Source organism: Penicillium cosmopolitanum, assembly GCF_028827165.1.
Source record: "Penicillium cosmopolitanum strain IBT 29677 chromosome Unknown utg000001l:1.0-706529.0:1.0-706990.0, whole genome shotgun sequence".
NCBI lineage: Eukaryota > Fungi > Ascomycota > Eurotiomycetes > Eurotiales > Aspergillaceae > Penicillium > Penicillium cosmopolitanum.
In genome coordinates this window covers 685392-702777 of record NW_026622671.1, presented here as the reverse complement: position 1 = coordinate 702777, position 17386 = coordinate 685392, and the positions used below count along the sequence as shown (strand labels likewise).

Below are 17386 nucleotides of genomic sequence, written 5' to 3'. Positions count from 1 at the left end.
AGTGGAGTAGGGGCTGGCTACGATTTTCCTGATGTTAATCTTGTCATCCACTTCCTACCTGGTACCTATGAGATGACTAATTTTATACAGGAATCTGGTAGAGCTGGTAGATTACCTGATAGTCTAGTGTGGTCCTACTGCCTAGTACAATCTTACCAGCTACAGCAGCCTCAGGCTAGCTCAGTGCCTCAGATAGCAGAGAAAGCCTACTTCCAAAGCTATCTACTAGAACAGATCTGCCGCCGCGGATAATCTCTAGGGTTTTCGATTCAGAGGCCCTAGAATCATGTGACCCTGCCTGGGCGCAGTGTGATCTCTGTGCTGATCGTCTAGCTACTCAATCGGCAGTAGTAGATAGGGTATACCAGACCTATCGGCAGAATTGGAAGGGTGGTGAGCTACTACCAAGGGCTATTCATTTCTGGATGAATGAGCAGTGTCTTATCTGCTTTATCGCATGGCTAGGTAAGCCTCTACCCTACTACCCTACTACCCTACTACCTATCTATCTACCTATCTATCTATCTATCTATCTATCTATCTATCTATCTTACTAATCTACTATATATATAGGAAGGGAACCTCAAGGGTCTAAGCCAGACCTTAGGCATGCACTTACTGTTTGTCCTCTTTACCAAAGAGTGGATATTCAGCAGTATATGCAGCAGCTAGAGGATAGCCTCAACCCTCAGGCAGATAGCTGCTGCTTTAGGTGCTATCTACCTACTAGGCTCTGTAAGGGCCCTCTGCTTACTGATGAGGGTAGATCATGCCTAGCCTCTAGGCTACTACTATGCTTTTGGACCGCCTGCCATCTATCGTTCACTAAGCAGCCAAGCTTAGGTATACCTTATTTTAGTAAGGATTGGTTGCCTAAGGTATGGGAGCCTGAGACCTTCCAAGAGCCTCTTTGGAAATTGGATACTGAGATAGTAGGTGCAGCCTGGGTCTTCTACTGCTTTGCTAGCAGCTACAGAGATCTCCATGGCTATAGTGAGTAGATAGATTTATATAGTAGGTAGTAGATCAATTTAGGTACAGGTAATTAGCCTAATCTGTTCTTAATGATATACAGTAGCCTAGTAGTCGCCTGGTAGTAGATTATAGCCTAATACTAGCGTATCTACCTGCCTACCTGGCTGCTTACCTACCTTATAGCCTATCAACTGGCCTATAAACTAGCCTATCAACTAGCTATCCTACCTTCTAACCTACTACCTAGCCTACTACTGAATTATATAAGCTAAGATACTATATTACCTAGATAGTGTATCGATCTAGGTAGATCCCCTAGGTATAATAGGCCAGGGCCCAGTTGATATTACATAATAGTATATAACCTTTTTCCTGCAGGAAACCAAGGTAGACAGATATAAACAACTCTCCTTCTCCAAGATTATTGTAAACAGCATATAGGCCTAGCCCTAATTAAACAGTTGTTGCTACAGCTCTACTAGATAGCCTACCTTAGGTACTATATTATAGGATTTAGAATTATACAGCACCCTAGACGTTCAATGTCAATCTGCACTTGAATCCCCTTCGAGCTACCTGTATATCGAGATCCACTCAAACCCTAGTATATTTAAGATCCTATAATTATTCAGAATTCTTAATCTTTTTAAGAATCAGTCTGTATATCAACTGTCTAATCTGATCTCTACTATCTGATACCCTTGCCTAGTCATAGGTCTCTAGCCTGACAACTTAGTAATCATTATAAGCTGGCTGCTTACCTACCTTATAGCCTACCTTCTAGCCTACTATCTGGCCTATTAACTGGTTAATTAACTAGTCTATCAACTGGTTAACCAACCAAGACTACCGCTACTATACTAGAGTAAAATTGATTAGTTATCTTATAGAACATTCTAAAGAACCTACTTAGGCTTATACTGCCTATATAGAGATTGCTTATATAATCTCTATATAATAGGCCTATAGCTATATCTCCTATCGAGCTAATACAAAAAGCCCTATTCGAATAGCTTACCTACTTATCTAGTTATAAGCTATCTTACTCTAGACCCTATAAACCCTAGAGTGCCAGATTACTAAGGCTAAACCCTAAGGGCTGAGGGGAGTAGCCGAAAAGGGTATAGTATACCCGCAGGGCCAGGCCTTGGCATCCCCCATCAAAAAATCTTCTATACAAACTACCCCCCTTAGGGTTAGCCCCTTCTAGCCTAAAATCTACTAATATTTTTTGATAGCCAGATAATTTCAACTATTTTATTAAAAGATCTTCAAGACCCGATCGGAAAATACTAAGATTTAAGGTACTTAGGGGGGGGGGGCAAGGATTTAAACCTTAAATTCATGCCCCCCCCCCTTGCCAAGACTTTCTTAACTATGTGCCCCCCCCCCGGGGCATGGCCCGACTATATTTAGGTCACGTGACACAACGTGATATCTCCACGGGCCTGGGCCCGTTACAGTACCCCCCTCCTCACCTCATCTTTCGGCTGAAAGCCGTAGCATCGGTATTGCTATGTTATTTTTTGGCAGCAACTCGTGGTCGGGACGCTCTCGTGATGCGGCCGAACTGCCTCTCGTACGTATCCATCGCCATACAATCCTTCATCTCGTCCGCTGGTTCCCATGTAGTCTCTGCGTACCCCGTCCATTTTACCAAAACCTCGGTTCGTTTGCCTCTGCCAATGCGCCTTTCCTTGTGGTCGAGTATTTCTTCAACTTCGTATTCTACCTCATTGTCGATTTCTATGGGAGGCGGCTGTGTATCGTCGACGAATTGAGAGGGAAACGGATCTGTGGCTGCTGGCCGTACTAACTCGACGTTGAATACTGGGTGTATGCCAGTTGGTATATTCAGTTGCACCGTGTGTGGTGTAGGCACCCTCACTACCTCATACTGTGCATGTATCCAATCAAACTTTTTAGAAGGCCGTTGCGAGCGAATATTGCGCAGATTCAGCCAAACCTTATCGCCAACATGGTATGTAGGGGCAGCGCGCCGAGAACGGTTCGCCTGTTCCTGTTGTGTTTCTTGGGCGACTGCAATTGCTGACTGTGCCCAATCAGTAGCTTCTCGTAGTCGTTTCACGAATGATTCGCCTGCGGCAGTAGGCGGGGTTGTTTTGTCCGTTCGTGTTGTATTATTGTCGTTTATACTAAGGGGATCGACGTGATATCCATGGGTGAAGAAGAAGGGGGATAGTCCTGTCGACGAGGCATTCCGGTTATTGATCGCCACTGCGACTATTGGCAATAGTCCCTTCCAGTCATCCTGTGCGTAGGTGATGAAGATTCTCATAATCCTTTCTACTTCCTGGTTTGCTCGTTCTGTTGCCCCGTCCGATTGCGGGTGGAAGGCGGTCGATAATCGGCGTCGAATCGCTAGTTTTTCACACACTATTCGCCAGAATCCGCTCACAAACTGTGGCCCTCGATCGCTAGTAATTGCCTTTGGCAAACCATGATGCATATAGAAGTGTGTCAGAAATGCTTCTGCTACCTCTTGTGACGTAATTCCTTTCATGCCGATCAATATCACACCCTTAGTGAGTCGATCGGTAATAACCAGTAGGTTTGTAGAACTGTCTTCCTTCGCTGGGGGTAGCTCTGTGATGAAATCCATAGATAATTCGGCCCAAATTCGTTGTGGGATCGGGAGTGGTTTTAGTAGTCCGTGCTTCGTGTCTCGCCAGACTGTAGTCCTCCCGCAAATGGTACAGTTCCGTAGGAATCGTCGTACGTCCTTTGCCGCTCCAGGCCAGAAGAATCTCCGAGATAGTATCGCATATGTAGCATCTCGTCCTGGGTGTCCAGTGATATAGGAGTCGTGTACTTTCTGGATAATACTGGTTCGTAACTGTTCGCTCTCAGGAATCCATAATCGTTGTCTGAAACATAATAACCCTCGTTCGTCCAGATGACACTCAGAGAGGCTGGTTTTCACGCTTGTTTTGATCCTGATACTGCGTTCACCGTTCTTCACTGCTATTGAATAGGCTTGGTAGACACTATCAGCTAGCCTTGCTTTTTCCCATTCGTCTTGTAGTTCTTGATCGTCAAAAAGTAGTACTGGGGTAGCAAATTCGAGATCTGTCTCATCAACCTTGTGGGTACGATTATATCGAATCGATACCTTTTCGAATAAGGTACGAAATCGATTCGATAGTCTTTCGTCTGTGATATCCTGAGGTAAGTCCTGTCCTCTTCTGGATAATGCGTCCGGCAATACTGCAAGCTTGCCTGGTCGGTAGTGGAGAGTAAAATCGAATTCTGCCATCAGTCCTGCCCATCGCATCTGCCGTTCGCTAAGATGCTGCGCTTTGTTGAAGTATCGTAGGTTCTTATGGTCCGTTACGATGGTGAATCGAGGGACCATCTTCAGTTCTGGACGCCATTCGCGCAGTGCCCGAATAATAGCGAGTAACTCCTTATCGTGTATCTCATAATTTGCTTCAGCTGGTGATAACTTTTGCGATATATAGGCACAGGGGGCTAATCTTCCGTCTTTTTGTCGTTGCGAGAGTACTGCACCTGTAGCCCATCCAGATGCATCAGTCTCGATAACAGTTTCTCTTTCCTCTTCGAAATGTGCCAGTATTGGGGCATTGATGAACAGGTCCTTTAGTTCATTAAATGCTTCTTGGCAGTCTTGATCCCATTGGAATGGTGTATCCTTCTTCGTCAATCTTGTCAACGGTGACGACAGAGCAGCGAATCGGGGTATAAACGAGCGATAGAAGTTGGCAAATCCTAAGAAGCCCCGAACGTCACGAACTGTCCTTGGTGCTTCCCATGCACGTATTGCTTCTACCTTCTTAGGGTCAACGTGTACCCCTCTGCCGGCATGTACAATAAAGCCAAGATATTTAACCGAATCTTGCTCGAATTCCGACTTGCTGATATCGCATTGTAACTCTGCGTCCTTAAGTTTCTGAAGTACTTTGTAGACCTTTTGTCGGTGATCTTCGATAGAACCATCTGAGTAGATAATAATATCATCGACGTAGGCAGACACAAAGTCGTCTAGATACTCCTGCAGAGTCTGATTAATAAACCTTTGAAACGTAGCTGGTGCGCCCGTGAGGCCAAAGGGTGTCACATTCCATTCGAAAAGGCCATATCTCGTACGAAAGGCCGTTTTCCATTCTTCGCCTGGTGCTACTCGCACCTTATGAAATGCCGATATAATGTCAAGCTTCGTGAACCATCTCGCCTTTGATATATTCCGTAGCGTCTCTCGAATCAACGGCAACGGGTACCGGTCCTTAATGCTTAATTCGTTCAATCCGCGGTAGTCAACACAAAACCGGACACCTCCGCCTGGTTTCCGTACTAGTAATACTGGCGCGGCGGCGGGTGATTTGCTCACTCGAATAAAGTTCTTGTCCAACAGTTCGGTCAACGTCTTCCTGAGGTACAAAAGTTCTTCTTTGTTCATGCCATAGAGAGGACCATAGGGGGGGTGGTTCTTCGACGCCGTTTTGGTCTCGTTTTAACGGTATCTTGTGGTCGATTCCTGGTCGATGCGGTGGCAGTACATTCGCTAGTTGCTTGCTGAAAACGTCAAGCCACTTCCAATACTGGCGGGGGAGTCTCTTTTTGATAGGGACCTTATCTTTCGGCTGAAATATAGCCTTGTTGATATCGTCCAGCGTAACCTTCCCGATTCGCAGCCTAACCGGTGTCGTTGCTCTGTTGAACAGGCGTTGAATACCCTTTGCTGACAGTCGTTTTACTTCTAGCGTCTTCTTCCCTATAGGTCCGATAGAGCGATCCTTTCGATTCCAGCATCGTGTCCTCCTGCGAGACTTCGTATAGATGTCCATGTACCCTTTCCTAGGAGAATATGTTCCGTCCACGTCCTTGACCCATGGTAGGCCGAGGATTATATCGTCTATCTGATCCTCGATAATATACGCGAAGGTAGTACCTTGTTGGTGTCCATGGATATCTGCGTCAAAGTAGGTAACGTGGGTGATCCGTCCTTGATTTGCTACCACACCATCCAGTTGTCGTGTGTGTATCTTGATGCGCGGGAGATCGAGAGATTTGACAAGCGTACCGTTTATTGTTGCGTAGCTGAGACAGCCATGATCGACTAGTGCCTCTGCAAACTGAGTTCCATTGACTATAACATCAACTACAAACGGTGGTTCTTCGCTCTTATCCAGTTTCTCGATTCCCTTTCGCTCCTGCTCGCGGCTGAGAGTAGGAGCTATTTCTTTTCCCGACTCACTATCACTAGCAGATATGAATTCGTCGTTGCTAGTATCGCTTTCGATGACCGGCTTTGCTTTCTTAACGCGGGTATTTCGTTCTGTCTTCTTTTCAGATTCGATGGTGCTTCGACCTTCTTTCTTAGTCGATCCTGCTGCGATACGATGGTTTTCCGGCCGGAAAGCTGGGAGATAGGGACATTCGGCGACACGGCAACCGTGTCTTCCGCATCGGAAGCATCTTCCACTCTGTCGTCGGTCTTGTATTTCTTCCTCATTGACCCATCGGGCCCTTTTTGGCTGCTTTTCGGCACTGTTTCGTCGGCGCGTCGTACGTGTCTCAGTTCGGTTGACAGAGACAGTTGGGGTCCAATCCATTTCATCCGTATTACTTGCTCTGGCAGTTCGGTAGGGTTTTGTTTCATGGAGCCCTAAGGTATCCTTATCGGTGCTGATCTCGTGTAGGCGATTGATCAGGCCTAGGAAGTCATTTGGGATGCCACGACTGAACAATGCCGTCTTCATAGTCGTATTTAGCGAGCTTAGCAATATCTGTTGCTTCACCTGATCTGGCCATTCTATAGCACCAGCGTCTGCGAATTCCTTTTCTAGTCGTGGTAGAAACTTGGCGAATGATGTTCCTTCCCCTTGTTTCAACTGTTGTAATCGTCTTCCTGCTCTAGCCTGAGCGTTTGGGTCACCATACAGTGTCGCTAGGTGATTCAAAAGGTCCTCTGGACCTGCTGTCTCTCGTCGGTGTTCCATATAGGTAACAGTGTTCTTTGAAGCCATCTTTTCCAGCCGGGAAAATACATATAGAAACTGTTCTTTCCTTGATCCGATAGCTTCGCCATCAACTGTCAACTTATTTACCATTGCTGCCTTCCAGGTTGGCCATTCTGATGTACCTCCAGCGTACATTGGGGGGTCAGGAAATCGCGTACGTGGTCGGCGAGGGGGCTCAGCCTGGATCGGTAGTGCTGGCGGGGATGATCTCTCGGCTGAAAGATCGGGTCCTTTCTCCAGATCTTCAGGCTCTTTTCGTATATTCCCCTTAGTAGCTTTTGCCAAGGCTGCCTCAAGTCGTTCCATACGCTCTTCCTGCTGTGTAATGGCTTGGTGATGTGACGTTTGCATGTGTATTAGTTGCTGCATGATCGCATCCAGTGGGTTTTGTTGTTGCGGTTCCTCCCGAGGGGGATCCATGTCTATCCTGGTATTCATCATTGAATTGATAATATAGTCTGTACGGATAATTCTTTCGCTTATTGTGCCTAGGAATGTTCTCTTCTAGGACTTTCGCTTCGTGTTTGAATCGGTATCGAATAGATGGTGATTCAGGGGTACGTTCTTCGTATGCCTAAGACTTTTTAGGACTTTCGCTTTCGTGGTTGAATCGGTATCGAATAGAGAGTGATTCAGGGGTACGTTCTTCGTGTGCCTAAGACTTTTAGGGCTTTCGCTTTCGTGGTTGAATCGGTATCAAATAGATGGTGATTCAGGGGTACGTTCTTCGTGTGCTTCGTGTGCCTAGGACCTCTAGGACTTCGCGGGTGATTTTACGATTACCGATCGAATCGGAAGATTATTGTATGTGAAGGGCTGTAGCGACAACTGTTCAATTGGGGCTAGGCCTGCATGCTGTTTACAATAATCTTGAAGAAGAGTATCTATGTGAGCCTCTACCTGGTTTTCCTGCAGGAAAAGGTCACGTGACACAACGTGATATCTCCACGGGCCTGGGCCCGTTACAGTTATTATATGTTTTTGGTGTTATAGGACCACCTATATCACTATGTAGTCTTTCTCCTCTTCTATAGAGTGTAGTATTATTAGACCTTTTATTTATATATCTTTTTGCCTTAGATCTTAGGCATATATCACAGTTTTTAACTATTTTATATAAGTATTTGTCTGATATTTTTATATTTATAATATTACTTAGTATATATTTAAGAGCTTTAGGGCCAATATGGCCTAATCTTCTATGCCAGTTATTTATCTCTATATCTTTATCTTCTAGATATAGTAGCTTATTTTGATATTTTATATTATGTATCTTATTAGGATATAGTATATTAGTATTGGTTTTATAAGACTGCAAAGGTCTTACTAGGCTTAGGGGAATATAGATAAAGGAGGAATTATTATAGATAGTTGATTACTGAGTAATCAATAAGATTAAGGACTTAGTTGCTTGATTATAGAGGATTCTGATTGATGTATATTATTATTTCTAAAGGAAAGAAGGCCCTATTTAACCTTAGAATAGTTATACCGGATAGCTAGTATTCCAGCTATCCGGCCGGTTATCTAGCTATCCGGCCGGTTATCTAGTATACCGAATATCCGGTCGGATACTAAGTATACCGAAGATCTGGCCGGCTACCTAGTATACCGAAGATCCGGTGTTTTTTAGGGTTACTAAGCCTTTTAACTAAATCTTAGTTATATCTTTAACTAGATCTTAGTTATATCTTCAACTAGATCCTAGTTATATCTTTAACTGGATCTTAGTTATATCTGTATAATATTCATATCCCCCCTTAATCTTTATATATATATATATATATAAGGATTAGCTTTGAATATTAGTATTAGTTGACACGGTGAGCGGGGGGCCAGAAACGGCCGCCATTCGCTCCCCGTTCTGCCCTTAGTGACCGCCTGCCCTAACCCGCAGCGGCCCTGCCCTTTCCGGTATCGCGTCCATTGTTGTCGCCCTGTTTAGTTTAGCGTTGCAGTGGCCGCTTTTACCGACCCAACTCTGCACCCGTTTTCTATAAAAGGCCGCTCGTCCTCATCTGCACTTCTCCCACGCACCTTCATTTCTTCCAGCCCTCCCGACATGACTGAACCCCCTTCCTTCGCGCCCCACTAGGGTCAAACGAGTTGGGTCTGGTTGCCTGATCCCTTTAATTGATCGGAGATATCGCATAACCAGGAATCCAGCTCGTTTCGGCCAGCTTTCGCCGTGGCTCAAATTCACGCTTCACGCTTCACGATCTTTGCGGGATGGATATGAATTTTCAATCGGTGGATTTTTTGCTTTATTCTCCCTTGACCTTACTATGAAGTTTTGGCTTCAGAAAGAGCTTCATCTCTAGACTGCTGTCTCGCCCTTCGGGCTGCAGGCGTCGATGTCGCGATATCCTCGCCTCATCGGTGTACAATGGATTCGGAATCTTGTCGGACATGCCGCTGGACACTGCACCGCTCTCGCCACCTCGAGGTTGCATTGCACTGCCTCTCCCCACTGTCTTTCGTGAATGCCGTGAGACCCGGTGGGCCTACAATTTCCGCGGCCCTTCGTCCGGCTAATGTGCGCCGCCAATCATTTCATCTTGCTGGCCGTCTTCACATGAAATGATGGCAAAAATTGCCGCATTTGTATCCAGTGGTGAATTTCAGGGTTGAAGGGCGGGGCGGTTGCCTTGATTCAGGCAAGGCTACGACAAAAGCATGTTTTGGGAAACGGGGGCGGACATAGCGGACATCTGGCTGCAATGCTCATGCTTCTGAGTGGTATTTGAGCTGGCCTACGACATTTGGTGGATCAAATTTATCAAGACAATGACCTCTTGAGCTGGTGTATAAAAGGAGCGCAGCACCACCACTTTGGCACTCCAGGAAGCCCAAACCCTTCTGCCCAAATCCCCATCCCCCCCTCCCCCCTACGCCAGAATATCCTTTCCCACCCTCAGTCCCCATTCCAAAACCTCAGTGCAGTTTGCTTTCCTTTGCTCCCGCTCTTTTTCCGTTTGAGATATCCTTTGAGCCACCCACTTTGAATGCTCTTTTGTGCCTGACTGAAAATGTCTAATGAATTGTTTCGTTTGGAATCTTTCCGGCCTTGGAATCCCAATGAGAAGGCATTCTCTCGGCAAGGCCCTCTGGATGTTCCTCGCTACCCAAGTCCTGTCTCTCTCAACGTCACGCCATCTCCAAACAATCCAAAGGACTCGACACTCCATTCCCGGATCCCTTGCACCCCGCAGCCTGAGCGACATCCCCTTCCGGTCCGCCCACCCCTTGAGGCTTGCGTCAATGGGGCTTCACAATCTGTCGACCAGAATCACCAGAAGCCGGATTTGAGTAGCCAGATATCGCCTGGCAATCAAGAATCGGAAAACTTCGAATTTGAGGAAATTTTGCATTTAGAGAATCTACCAGGCCCCGAAGACATGGATGGTCTAATTTTTGATTCCGTCGATGAGCATATCGAACAGCAAGCCCGCATTGGATCATGTGAATTCGACCCTTTCTTCACGCCCGATCAGCTTTCTCGGTCTATGGCATTCCAAAAGTCAACCCCATCAGAGATGGAAGATTCCGCAAGTGATTTGACCATAGATCCGGCGATGTTGGAGGACCAACATTACCGAGCTGGAGAACATCAGAACACCATAGAATCTGCACCTACTTGCACAATCCGCCAGGCAGGCTTCACCGCGGACAATCATTCCTCGCATACAGATAATGGCAGTTCTCGTGGCAGACGGTGTCACTTGCCGAAGGTGACCGATCCTGGACGGCGGTCTTCCAAAATTCAGAAAGTCTCGGTCGTCATCAGCAATCGTCCAAAAGAAAAGCACGGAAAATCGACTCAACGCCCCGGTCATCAGGAAGCTTCATTGTCCACAATTCTTGCGCAATTTTCCGCACTTAAAGCGGAGGATCGACTACAATTCTTGTCTTGGCTGTTTGAGAGTGCATTGTCTCGCTGTGTGCCTCGCCCAGAGAAAGTCAACACGAATTCACGATCCATGCCAAGTGACAAGGTGACTTCATCCCGGAATCAAAATGCCTCAGCTAACTCATGCTCATCGCGAAAACGCCTGCGTTACTCTGCGGAGGAAGATTGCCTATTAGTAAAACTCAAAAAAGAGCAAGGCCTCCCATGGGAAGAAGTAATTCGGCATTTTGACGAAAAGTACCCTGGGAGGAGTCCGCAGTCTATCAAGGTGCATTGGAGTACAAAACTATCCAGGAAAAAGTCGTCTGGACTGTGACTTTGTGATTGAAGGCCTTTGACATGAACTTCAAGCTGGCCTTATTTCTCAGTCGCTAGAGAAAAGCTGAAAATGCTTCGTTCGGTGTCAAACTTTTTATGAAGCTGCATTTGCAGTATCATAATACATAGGTGAACTTACAAACCAGTGGGATTACCCAAATTTGCCCTTGAATGATGTATGATAACCTTGCGTTCGCGATAAAATTGACATTCCAGAAATAGTAAAGCCATGATTGATCTAGACCCTTCTTGAATGTGGATTCTGACGGCGAAGATCGATTCAATACTACAGTCCGGTATGCCACTACAATTTGGTGGATTTGGTGGATTTGGTTAGTTTTTGCATCTCAGTTAAAGGGAAGATCACGTAAACTGGGAGCAATTGTATGGCTATATCTCTGTGATTGTAAACTCATTTCTGTCCCTCATACTAAGATCGATAACAACCATATCAGCAAGTATTATAATATTTAATCAATATGAAAGCATCATGTATAACTCATATATCCCAAGCGGATTCAGGGCCTACTCAGGGGGTGCTTGGATCGTTGGCCAGGTTTCAGATCCTCAAGTCTCGAAGCCGCAAATCTCTGTCCCTTATATTTTGATTTCTATCGTCCACATTTTTTTCTCATCGGGCTGGGGTCACCCCATCTCGACTTCAGCCTAGGCGAAATCTGAGTAGATCCAGACCTAAATGACGGAATGTGTTCTAGTCAAGCGATTTCTACGAAAATATGGCATTAAATACGTATATGAGGCTAAATAGGTCCGTTCACTTGCATTATGCGACGTAATAGAGTCAATCGCATCGAGATAAACTCCAACAAACCTACCAGAATCTACCGTCAATTACAAAGGCTTTTCTACGGGCATGAGAATTGAAAGTAGCTTTCAATTGATAGAATCACAAAAACTAAAGCGGCAGCCCTCTGAATATTATTTGAGCCTGATATGGGATGTCATGCTCAAACGCATTACACTCACTACTAAAATATGAAAATCAACGGTAACACAGCAGCTCTTTTCATGTGCTGCTTTCTCGGACCCAAATTTCTTCCATTTCTTGAAGAAAGTATGTCAATCTGATGTTTGAAGAGTACCTGATCGCTTTCTTCAAGCTTGGAAGGTCTCTGGCACGTTTATCACGGCAAAGAGCTCGCACGATTGCTTCATTTCCTTCTTGTGCTGCCAGTTGAAGCGCTGTTTCTCCAAAACTGTTTTCGGCCTTGCAGTTCAGCCTTTCATCTTGGAGCAGAATTTCCACGATTTCTAGATTCCCGCTTGACGCTGCCACTGACAATGCAGTGCTTCCAAGCAATGTAGGCGAGTTGACATCGATACCACCACACCGGCCAATCAACAACTTCGCGATCTCAGTATGACCATTTTCGATTGCGATGAAAAGAGGAGATTTGTTCCAGACCGATTTGTCGAAATCGACATCATTGTGGTCAAGAAGCCGACGTACGATCTCCATATGGCCCTTCTCACAGGCATAGAAAATCGGCGAGGCATTTCGAACATTCAGCGCAATATCTTGTCTCGTGAGAAGTACCTCCAGCAATCGTAGACTGCCACTTAATGCAGCATAGGTGATGGGAGTCCAGCCGCATCCGTCCCGAATATTCGGATCTAGGCTCTCAATTTCGAGGAGAACACACACGAGCAGAATATTGCCATTTTGTACGGCATAATGAAGGGCCGTTTGCCCGTGTCGGCAGGTCGCGTTGATCTCAGCTGACTCCTCGGATAAAATTTGCATGGCCGCAGACTGTTGATCCTCACGAATAGCAATACAGAGAGGTGTGACTTCGTCCGCGTCACGGGAATTGATTTCGATGTTGGGAAAAGCTAATAAAATCTTCACGGTCGATTTGTGCCCATGCTTTGCGGCTAAATGAAGCGCTGTTGCTCCCCTTGTATCGGTAGCATTAATAGGTATCATGTTGTAATCGAGAAAAGTTTGCAAAATATCACTGTGTCCTTTTATGGCTGCTTGATGAAGCAAACTCTGACCCTTTCGGTTCCTGATGTTGAGATTTGCTCCGTAGGAAATCAACATTTGGACCATTTCCTTTGACCCTTTGCGCGTGGCAATAAATAGCGGATGCTCACGGCTGCTTGGGCCATCCAGGGTTGCCGCTGAAGGCTTCGTTTTGACGTGGTCAAGCAGTATGGTAAGAATGGTACTGTTCTGATTCAAGATAGCTAGGTTAATGGGGTCGATTCCTTTGCAGTCGGCTGTAAAAGTGTCAACCCCACTTTCCAGGAAGGCCCGAACCAAATCCTTATCCTGATGGGCCGTAGCATACCAGATCGCATTGCGGCCCTTGCTATCCCGAGCAGTCACGTCTGTACCAGAGCACCCCAAAAGATCTCTGACTACAGGCAAGAACTTCCTTTGGAGGGAGTACAGTAATGGCGTTTGCTGATGATCATCTCTCCAATTGAGATCTGCCCCGCTCTTGATCAAAGAACGAATCATTTGATACCTTTCTGTTCGAATACCTCGAATATAGAACAGCGGTGTCCGAAATCTATCATCCGTCGTGTTTGGGTTTGCTCGATACTCTTCGAGTAGGGTTTTCGCGAGTTTCGATTGGTTGTGCTGGATGGCCCAGATCAGAGCAGAGCTATCCTGGCAGCGGACATTGAAGGCGTAGAGAAGCGGTAGGAATAGAAGACTTGATCGTTTATTCAATTTTGCCATTGAAAGCAAATCCGGTGAGAAATCTAAAAAGTCTGCTAGACAGAAAAGTAGCTCTAGGGGAAGAGAAAGGAGCTTCATCTTGTTTGTTTAATGATAAAGCTTGTTGGATATGCGGAATACGCCACGTCGTTCGCTGGAAGCGGCGTAAGAATGAACATATAGTGAACAGTTTATCGAGTGTCGTAGCTAGGCCTGACAACTGCGACTCTGAATAAGTAGGGCGGTACGTGTATTTATTATATGTCATTGGAAATTGCAATGCAGTAGAAGCATCTAGACTTCCGTTACTCCTGGGAGCAGGGTTAGCTCCTAGGAACTATGCGTGCATTTTTGGGAAATTTAAATGAAAAATGAGACGTAGGTGGTGTTGAATTATAATATAAGTTGCTAGTAAGCTACCATTTTTTGGAACCCGCTATTGAAATCTAGTCTTGTTTATTTCATGCTGCCATTCGTACCTGGAAATATTCATGCTTATTTCAAAAAGTGGCGATTGTGATTCAAGAATTACCTCAATACTGATTCTTGTAGCCTAGGCCAAAGAAACAGAAGCCTCTTCAGCGCCGGCAATCACCCGATCATCATCTTCGATAAATAGCTCCAGCCAGAAAAAGGGCACAAAATGTTAGCCACATGGAGGCAGTGAAAGAGGGAGCAGAACCATTGGATATATTTGTAGGCAAAGCCGGGCCAATCGGTATGAATGTCCGTAAGCCAGGTGTGGTGATGACTGTCAGCGGCACGGTCGGGAGCGGGAATGTTGGAAGGATCAATGTTAAAGGAAGGTTTGTATTCTCCAGGTATTCGGTTTGCCCAGCATGAGATCCTTCGTGAGAAGAATCTGTTCGTGCATGATGAGCATTCGGAAGTTGTTCATGCTGGGCATCGTTTTGTACCAAACTTCTCACATCTCTACTTTTCGTCCATTAGTGACGTTTCAAATTTGTTTCCACATGCAACTTACTCGTCTTGCGTTGGTTCCTGCGTCTTGAAGCCTGACATGGAGAAGCAATATCGTAGCACAAATGGGAACTCAGGCGGGCGATAAATTTGTGTGAATCTATCAAATTAAGGAAGTTTGACCACGAAGAGGAGGACGGAGGATCCTGATGATACAAGAACTACTTATTTTTATAACTCAGTCAATTGAAATTGAAATTGAGTGCCTCTCAAAAAGAAGGGATCTCACCATATTCGGCTTTCGAAATCAAGTGTGACGAATTCACAAAGGTGCGGTCCCCTTTCCCATAACTCTGATCAACAATCTCCCTCTTAATAAACACGTTGAAAGAAATGTACAAATACCACCTACAGTCTCATTATACTGAAATGTATTCTTGATTAAAATGGTTACACACGCGATTTGATCTGAGACGGGATGATTTTGGCCTTGACTGCCAGGACGCTGTCTTGGACTTTTGGCTAAAAAGTGCAGATCAATCTTAGAGGACTTGACATAGTTGGAGAAGATATTCCAACATATTCTCCCAGGAGGTTATGTATATAGTTGAGTGGAGTAAATGCTTCGACTTTTTCCAAAAAATCAAAAAGAATATAAAACCAAATATTGATGATTCTTGGAAACCAAACACTAAGTCTAGTACGACAGCGCGACAAAGGTCAAAGACAGTGGGTGATGTGGTTACTCTACAATCAGGAAACTTAAATCAATTCATGTATGTATAGGTGGCTATGAGAGATCAATTGATACGGATTCTAATTTCAAGAAAGACTGCTATCTATCTAACTCACTAACTACTGTTGCCTCACTCATTCTTTGATGTTCAAACGACTTAACAAAACGACGCGGTAGATCAAAGTGTAAAACTACAATTACTTCGCAATTAACGGACAGGAATGGGGGTATTCTCTGACTTGTGGCTAGGGCCGTCTCCAGAGCTTCTCACGGTCTCCAGATAGACATCATAAAGCGCTTCAAGCTCTACTTTTCGCTTCTCTTTATCTAGATCGCTGAGCTTTTCCCATTCGTCACCCTTCATTTTCTGCTCCATGAATTCCTCTTTGGTTTTGATCGCACTTTTATCAGACTGCAGATTGTCTGCCTGCCGCCGGAAGCCGTTGGGAGTTTCGGTTTTGATTTTGGCAGCATCTCGGTCTTGCTTTTCTTTTCGATCTTGTCGGTATTGGTCTATCGTCATGTCGGGTGGACAGGGAGTCGGCGAACGTTCATAGACGCTACGTCCTTGAGAATCAAACTTCGGGGCAACTCCCTTCTGATAATCTGCAAAGCGTTTCTTTTGATTTTCCCAGATCTCGTTCGTCTTTTCCTCGCTTGCTTTCTTACCACCCCAGAAGCGGACAAGCTCGGTTTTCGGCTCCCAAGAGCACCCCCTCACCAAGTTCTCATCGTCGCCAGACCCGATATTCTTCCATTTAACTTTCATCCAGGTAGATTTTCTTTTCCCATTGCTACACACAATGCCATAAATTCCCACGAAATTCTCCCTTGTGTATCGAGGGATCGTTTTGCCTGAGGGTTCTTTGTCCTTCAGTCGAGAAATCCGCGCTGCTTTATCTGAAATGTAGACTTTGTCGGGATCGGAGTAGCCTCTTCTCCGTTCGAAGCGGTAAGAGGCGTATTTGAAAGGTCCATCTTGGATGATGACAAAAGACGAGCCATTCAGGGTTCCCCATCCATCTATAACGACATCTTCATCATACTCTTTGTCTCCGCTGCTCTTGCTACCCTTCGCTTTCTTTTCTTTTGGGGTGAGAACTGCCAAGCAGCCATCTTCCAATTGGTCTGGAGTAGATACCTCGTCCTGGAGAGCTTCTGTTTCGACAGATGAACCCTGATGAGCGGGGGTTTTTTGGAGTTGCTCTTCTGCCCCAGGAGAAATCCCATTTTTGACCGAGCGAGGATGATTTTGATCTGCAGTCTTAGGTTCCAAGTACTGCATGTCGACATCTTCTGTTTCATTTGGTTCCGATATAACAAAATGGGGTGGCTGATGGGGTGCGACTTCTTCTGTGGCATTGTTTTTGGATCGGGAAGACTGTTCACTGTTGATTGGTGCCTGGCCCGTATGATCTTTTATGACGGATTGTTGGAGGCCGGCGTTTATTTTTTCACGAGAGATAGTTCCATCGTTCATTCCTTGTTCCAATCTTTCTAAACTTTCGCCTTTGTCCTTCTTCCCGTCTTTTGCAGAAAAATATTTATTTATACCGTTATTTTTCTCTGCATCCTTAGGCTTTTTCTCCTTTTGCGGCGCCATTTTAGCTGATTGAATTGAACAATGGTGAACTTAAAATCGAAGATGGAATGAAGAGGAAAAACCAGGGCTATAAGTCAGACTATTTATCTTGTTCGCAGAATCTATTTATTCCAACTTGGGGGCATAATAACCCCTCAGATAAATTTTGAAGCTGCAGTTTGCTTTTAAATAACAGAAACATGACCCAAAATTTGACTTCATTCCATCTAATACTTGCGCATTTTACGAC

The 17386-nt window shown here is 45.3% G+C and overlaps 3 protein-coding genes across 3 annotated transcripts; 1 reads left to right on the top strand and 2 right to left on the bottom strand.

Annotated features, from left to right (window-relative positions):
* Window positions 1-10006: 10006 nt before the first annotated feature.
* N7509_000147 (SANT/Myb-like DNA-binding domain-containing protein) lies at window positions 10007-11203 on the top strand (the record flags this gene model as incomplete). Its single annotated transcript, XM_056624794.1, has 1 exon — window positions 10007-11203. The coding sequence occupies one exon, from the start codon at window positions 10007-10009 to the stop codon at window positions 11201-11203; it is 1197 nt and encodes a 398-aa protein (XP_056494895.1).
* A 1029-nt stretch (window positions 11204-12232) lies between these two features.
* Window positions 12233-13996, bottom strand: N7509_000146 (ankyrin repeat domain-containing protein; the record flags this gene model as incomplete). The annotated part of the gene is made up of 1 exon (XM_056624793.1): window positions 12233-13996. The coding sequence occupies one exon, from the start codon at window positions 13994-13996 to the stop codon at window positions 12233-12235; it is 1764 nt and encodes a 587-aa protein (XP_056494894.1).
* A 1766-nt stretch (window positions 13997-15762) lies between these two features.
* N7509_000145 (uncharacterized protein) lies at window positions 15763-17157 on the bottom strand (the record flags this gene model as incomplete). The annotated part of the gene is made up of 1 exon (XM_056624792.1): window positions 15763-17157. The coding sequence occupies one exon, from the start codon at window positions 17155-17157 to the stop codon at window positions 15763-15765; it is 1395 nt and encodes a 464-aa protein (XP_056494893.1).
* Between the last annotated feature and the right edge of the window lie 229 nt (window positions 17158-17386).